The sequence below is a fragment of the Sycon ciliatum genome, chromosome 2, assembly GCF_964019385.1.
Source record: "Sycon ciliatum chromosome 2, ocSycCili1.1, whole genome shotgun sequence".
Classification (NCBI taxonomy): domain Eukaryota; kingdom Metazoa; phylum Porifera; class Calcarea; order Leucosolenida; family Sycettidae; genus Sycon; species Sycon ciliatum.
This window is the reverse complement of record NC_088644.1, coordinates 41,390,886-41,397,732: the sequence shown is the minus strand read 5'-3', so window position 1 is coordinate 41,397,732 and position 6,847 is coordinate 41,390,886. Positions and strand designations below refer to the sequence as shown.

The following is a 6,847-nucleotide window of genomic DNA, read 5'->3' as shown; positions in this document are numbered from 1 at the left end:
TACACGTGCTGTATTTCCGGCCGGTTCCGAGAAGGAAGCCTATTTCCGGACTTCTCATGCACTGGCTGACATCCGGCGATCGACCAGATGATCAGAGACCAACGAAGCAAAGATTTGGTTTGCTTGCATTTGGGGCCAGCGAGTCCGAACGACTCTCACAGACTGAAACAGGGCAGGCAGATTCACTGCGTGAGAGGCGCTAGGCCTAGGCCTGGTATTTCTGTCTGTGCGAGCGCTTTGTCGATCTGGTAGTACAGTGGTAGAGCCACGCCCACGATGTAGCGATTTGTTCTCCTCCGTTTCCTTAGGCTAGGCTGAGGACCTTTGACTTTGTCTAAGTGAAGTTATCCACAGCTCCACCACGGCGCATGCCGCTCCGGCTCCGGCGTGTGGAACATGATTGATGCCAGCAAAAATGATGATGAACAGATTCGGCCGTTTCGGGAAGGACCAAACCACGCCGGCAAAGACCCAAATAAATGCAAATGCACAGTCAGTACAGACAATCGATGATCATGGATTGGTGATCCACCCCCTACCCCAAATGCGGACTGTTATGTCTGCTGCATGGCACATACATAAATCTACGCAAGTACGCGTCTCATACCTGCATACGCGCGATGCACAGGCCAGGTCCAGCACGTGCGCACATACACAGCAGTGCAGCCAGCATGCACAAAACGGCCCACCTGTCTGTCATGCCATGCATGGTCTACTCAGTGCGTGTTTTGAGTGTTTTTTCTTGGTAGACATCTACGAGTAGAGTATGAAAAGCAAAACAACTGTGCCTCATACGATCGTGCGTGTGCGATTGTGCAGAGGCAGGGTGGGTGGCCGTGATCAAGGTCATCTTCTCCCTTTGGATCCAATTGCATTTTCTGGTCTGCTTGGTTTGACTTTATCTTATGTCAGTAGTTTAGAACCAACCCCAGCGACTGCGTGGTTGAAAGCTAGGATCGAAGAGCTAGCTGCTGCCTTTGGAGAGATTTCAATCCAGGATTTTTGAAGGACTGTTCACGTTCAATACGAAAAATGCTGCTTTGCTCATCTTGCTGCGAGCCTCTGGAGAAGGTTGAATCTCACCGTGCATTCAATCGGCATATTCTGGCTGGGTATCGTCCTGCTACTGGCGTCTTGGGTTGCCTGAAAAGCTTGCTCTATTTTCACAACGAGACCATCAATGTATACACTCATGGTGAGGAATCATGTTAGATTCACATGTACTGCTTGTAATGTAGTACTAGTACAGATGTACATAATAATTATGCCAGTAACAACATGTATAACAACATGTAGTACATGTAAAATTTGTATACAAGTTCCGTGTATGTCCGGGGTCAGTGGCGTACTAGTACATGTACCGGTAGCTAGCTGTGTGCCCCTCCTTGTCCAGCTCTTGATTGAATTGAAGTAAGGCATTATAGGCTGCGTTTACATGAGAATTTTCAATCCGGGTCCAGTTCCACCCGAGTTGAAAGTCTGCAAGTCTTCACGGCGGAAAAATAGGCCGGTGTTTACATGAAGAGAATTGACCGGGGTCAATTACTGATATGGCGACAAAAGCCCACTTCTAGACTGTCCCTCCAGAAACTTGCGGAGATATTTCGGAAATATCGCGGAAAAAGTTGCGAGGTAAAATGCCACAAATTGCGGGGAATATTGCGGATTTTGTCAAATATTGCGGGATTATTGTGGTAAAATTGCAGGAATTGCGGCCGATTTTGGTACTTGTACTGTACTCTGTAGTGCTAGTGGTGTACGATGTACGAGTCGTACAGCATAAATCATGCATGACAAAACAGAACGTGTGCTGCGCTGACTGTGTTCAACTGCCTGACAGGACTTGCAAGACAGCTTTCCTCCATCCTCGGACAACACTCGACGCGAGCCTTATTTTGTGACTTGTCAGCCGCTGATTTGCCCAGAAACTTCTCCATTCTGGTGTCGATCTCACAAGTAAACTACTGACGAGCTTGAAGAACTAAACAACATCGAAGAAAGACTCAAATATCGCGGTTGCTTTTCGAAATATCGCGGTGCTTTTCAAGTATCAAGGACAGTTTTCTACAATAACGCGGATGATTTTTCAAATATCGCGGATATCACGGACTTTTGTTCAGATCGCGGAAAACAACGCGGCTGCGGAATCGCAAGTTCCTGGAGGGACAGTCTAGAGTCAAGTATGGTCACGTGACTACTTTCGCGAGAAATTTGCCTGTGCTGCACTGTGCTGTGCAAACCTGGCGCGAGATACACACAGAAGTACGATTTCTCGATTTCAACTGTCCCTCTGGGGGGTGTTGAAATCAACGCGGGTCAAGCGCACTTCGTCTTGTACACGATCCAGTCAATATCTCTTAATTTGCTAAATCCTATATATTGGATTTTGGTCATATTTTTCAACTCAAAATGGGTGTGGCATGAGCATAGGGAAACGTATGTGACCAATTCTTCCGCGTTAGGTCTTAGTCGATATGGAGAGTTGAATAAGATATTTTTTTCAAATACTGACATCTAAGGCTCATCTCCTTGCGCAATATTTCTAAGGCCTGTGCCCTATTTTTCGAATCCTATATATAGGATTTGAGATTTTACTGGACCTTGTTTTATCCTTAAAATTGGTAGTTTCACGACGGCATGTACGATATGTCGTCATGAAAGCACCCCGGGCCACACCTGTAATGTTCTTTTGCACATTCACTGCTCCAGTCCTTCCCATGACACCAGCTGAACAATGCTGCTCAAAATTCCAATTTTTGCTCAAAATGGGTATTCATGATGTCCTGTGAATCTAAAAAGTAAACATTCATGCCTCAAACATATTTACAGCTTCTAATAAAACCATTATGCTCCTATTATGGGTCATGAATGACTCATGATGACCAATAACAACGGCATATAAAAGGTCACGCATTTTCAAATCCTATATATAGGACTTTTTGCCAGCAAATTAAGAGATATGTTCATGGTGGGTTGAAATTTGACCCGGGCTAAACTCAATGCGGGTTGCCAACTCTCATGTAACCACAGCCTAAGTAGTTGAAGGCAAAATGTACTTATCACACATCAGATGACAGTTTCCTAGGGATGGGCCAAACATTTGTGTGTGTGTGAGGCCATGGCAAAATGATTTGTCCCAGGTGCCCATGTGTTTTGTAGCAACCAGAAACAGCTCCATTTGCTGCGTGCTGTTTCCACCATATTTCGGGGAGATTACGTGGGATTTCCAAACGCTTCTTTGCTAATAGCGTCGGAGAGGATACTAGCCAGTCACAGCAACATGCTTCAAAATAGAATGCCTGAAAAAAGGCTTTGAATTCGATCAGTGTTCTCACATGTATGGTATGTGTTGCTTTGTGTGTGTGTGTGTGTGTGTGTGTGTGTGTGTGTGTGTGTGTGGTGTGTGTGTGTGTGTGTTCAGGACTCTACATGCTATTCTTGCTGGTAGCCTTACCCCATATCATCACATGGCCTTCAGACCCGTCCCTATGGTGGTTAGTCTTCTTGAGCCTGGCTGGCCATGTGAGTTATTGCCACTGACTGGTGACGCTGTGCACGCAGGCATTGGCGGCCCTTTCCCTATGAGAATCCTTGCCTTCACGGAGGAATTGAAATCCCAACTAGCGCGCTTGTGCACACACACGACATACCACACACACCACACGCACACACCTTGAAACTGGCGATGATAGCAATGCTATAGCAGAAGCCATAGCAACTTGTGGTGGGATTGCACCATTCAACAGCTTGCATGGCTGAAGAATTGACTGCCACTATTCATCCTGGTCTACACCACACAGCTATTAAGTGGCCTTTTCTGGCCAGTGAATCCCTACTTTTTTGGTCTTTTTCATTTTTTTCGCCGCACACACATCATACCACATACTCCGGCAAGCACTGGCTGTTGGTGACCGCCCAGGAGAATGAAAGAAAAGTCAGGAGCAGTCTGAGAAAGAGAAGAAAGACGTGTGTGACCATAATCCTCCGGAATCGAACCAGCAACCTCTCAATTGGATATCGCTGCACATACCACTGCATCATATGGGACACACAAACATACACAACAGGGATGAATTTATCCTGTATCGCATCGCAGTTTGCGATGCAAAATCGATCAACTGCTACTCAAAAGTCGTCGTGACTCGCAGAACACTGCGATACATACAGACTATCCATGCCTAGCCTGTGCTGTCAAGTAACATGCATACAGTGCAGTATTATGTTGTGCAGGCACGCGTGTACATGTATGATTCAGTCGTTTTTTTTGCAAATGGGTTTTCAGGCATCACTCTCAAGAAGGACAATGTGGTAAACACCCAACCTTCAAAGAAAAATGCTAATCAAAATCAAAGACTGCTACACAATTGTGATTTTGTATAGCAGAAACTGCTATGCAAAAATATGACAATAAATTCATCCCTGCACACACACACTCTCTCTCTCTCTCTCTCACACACACACACACACACACACACGCATGCATGCATGCATGCATGTATTTCCCGTATAATTCAAGACTGGATTTGTGTCTATATTTTTGTGTGTGATTCATTCCGAGCGCTGTCTTTTTCACTCTAGTTGCGTCGGTTTTAGCCAGAACTACCACTTGTTTCTAAAAGCTTCTTTGTAGTCAGTGACTTGGGGTTAAGCGAGTTGTGACTTATGTATGTTTGTGTGTGTGTGTTTGCATGTGTGTTCCATATGCTGCTTGCACAGGTCAGTTGTATGTTTGGCAGCGTAGTCTATCATCTCTTTAACAGCCTACTGCAGTCTGCGTCTGACTACTGGACACTTCTGCAGTTTGACGTCGCCGGTATCTGGCTTGCCAACTCCATGAATACATGCATCTACGTGTATCTGTCGTTCTACTGCGATGACACGCTGCGTCGCGTCGGTAGCTCGCTGCTCCTCTTCATCTCTCTCATCACGTTCTTGCCGACGATGCGTGCACGCACTCCTGCCAAGCGTGCGGTGGTGTTTGCGCTCTTCTTGCTGGTACGTATCTTCACCACCACGTCTCGGCAGCTGTTCTCGACGGCCATTGGCAGCACGAACAACGCCTGGTTTCATTACACAATGACGGACGTGTTTCTTTTCATTGGCGCTGTGATCAACGCTGCACGCTATCCGGAGAAGAAGTGGCCTGGTTGCTTCGACTTGGTTTGCTCCAGGTATGCGAATGTTTTGAGAATAATACCATTTATTTAAAGTACCGCCTTCATTGAAAGCACTGATATGTGTTTCCTCGAGCGTCATACTTCTGGACGTTTATGTATCTGAGGTTGGGAATGTTTCCTGTTGTGCTACATTGTAGTGTTCCATCATAGGTACTGTATGTCTTTCTGCTGGTTGGTAGTAGTATCTGAGTCACAGTTCATGGTTGTGTGTGTGGGGGGGGGGGGGGGGGGGGGTGTTTGCTCGTACACACGCATATGTGTATGCAGTGGCTGATGTTGACATTGGCATTCGTTTGAAGTATGTTTCTCCTGGCGTTGTTATCGTTCACTTGTTTGATTGATTATATTGTCTTTGGTGTGTTTGTTTTGCTTGTGTGTGTGTGTGTAGCCATCAGCTGTTTCATGTCATCGTCATCATTGCCCTGATTCACAACATGACCGCCACTAGCTTGGACGTGCGGAGTGCCAGTGAGGCGGTGTGCCTGGTGCAGATGTGAACGTAATCATCACAGAATACACATCGTCATCGTCAACGACAGCTCTAGTCCACGGGTACAGCTGTCACCATCATCACCTGGCGTTCGACGGCATCAGCATGACTTAAACGGTAACTGTCTCTAGCCTTTGCAGGACATGGTCCGGATCCATCTCCAGCTGTTCCTACTATTCTTGTGGCAATGGCGTGTGTGCACGGTGTCCAACAGCACTTTGCTAAGTACTTGAATATGTCCTATTATTTCAATTTGCCTCTGTCCTGGAAAGGAAGGCAGGCCTGGCTGGATAGTCCTCCGGACCATTTCTTTCCCAATGCTGTTTTCTTTCATTGTGCCAGGACTGACACTGTGTCAGCCGGCGAAACGCAAGTGCACTTGCTTACTGGTACGCGGTGCCAGCGCATAACAACAACAGCCATGTCACAACACCAGTCTCTATACGAATTGTGCACGAATGGCACATGCTTCGTCGATGTTAGTCACTCAGCCCGATACTCTCTTCAAAATGTGTCGACACTTGAGCCACGTCTTCTATTTATTTATTTATTTATTAAATCCAACTGTCGTCGTGGACTTCTTGTCGTATTTTGATGTTGATATTTGTATTTATTTCTCCATGTCTTCACTGGATTGGAGTAGCACCATCCCCACTCCAGTACCAAATTAGTATTTATCGTGATCTCTTAGAAGTAGTTTTCCTGGCGATAGTTTTGTTTTGCGAAATTGCAGACTAATTGAGATAGCACTTGCCCCACATGATGTGAGCTAGTGCTGAGACTGGTTACTATTAGTACTCACAACACGGCGTTGAATTATCTGCGTCACTTGAATTTGCTTTCTTCTTTGTCAGCTCTCGTCTTAGGCTACTCCAAGCAACCCATTTTTTTATTTATCAGTTTTTAATATCGAACGGCATGACGTGTCGTAATGTGCTGAGCACATCGTTGATAAAATTATTATGTAAATTATATATCCCAGCTTCCACAGTCCTACCACTTGACCCACCACCCTTATCTTAATTTGAAGTTATTTGTGCCATTCTGCTTGTGAAGATGTAGGAACGGAAGCCGTGCGCGGCAACAAAACTACCATTGAGCTTATGCTTCGTGAACCGTGTTGCCATTGTTTACTCGAAACGGAAAAGGTTGACTGTTGCTTGAGACCAGAAAGAAGATG

At 45.8% G+C, this 6,847-nt stretch overlaps 1 protein-coding gene across 1 annotated transcript; it reads left to right on the top strand.

The window, feature by feature from the left end:
• Positions 1-796: 796 nt before the first annotated feature.
• Positions 797-6,759, top strand: LOC135810131 (progestin and adipoQ receptor family member 4-like). The gene is made up of 4 exons (XM_065323596.1): positions 797-1,195; positions 3,422-3,522; positions 4,717-5,171; positions 5,566-6,759. Exons 1-4 carry the CDS (start codon positions 1,033-1,035, stop codon positions 5,672-5,674), a joined length of 828 nt encoding a protein of 275 aa, XP_065179668.1. The 5' UTR covers positions 797-1,032; the 3' UTR covers positions 5,675-6,759.
• Positions 6,760-6,847: the final 88 nt, after the last annotated feature.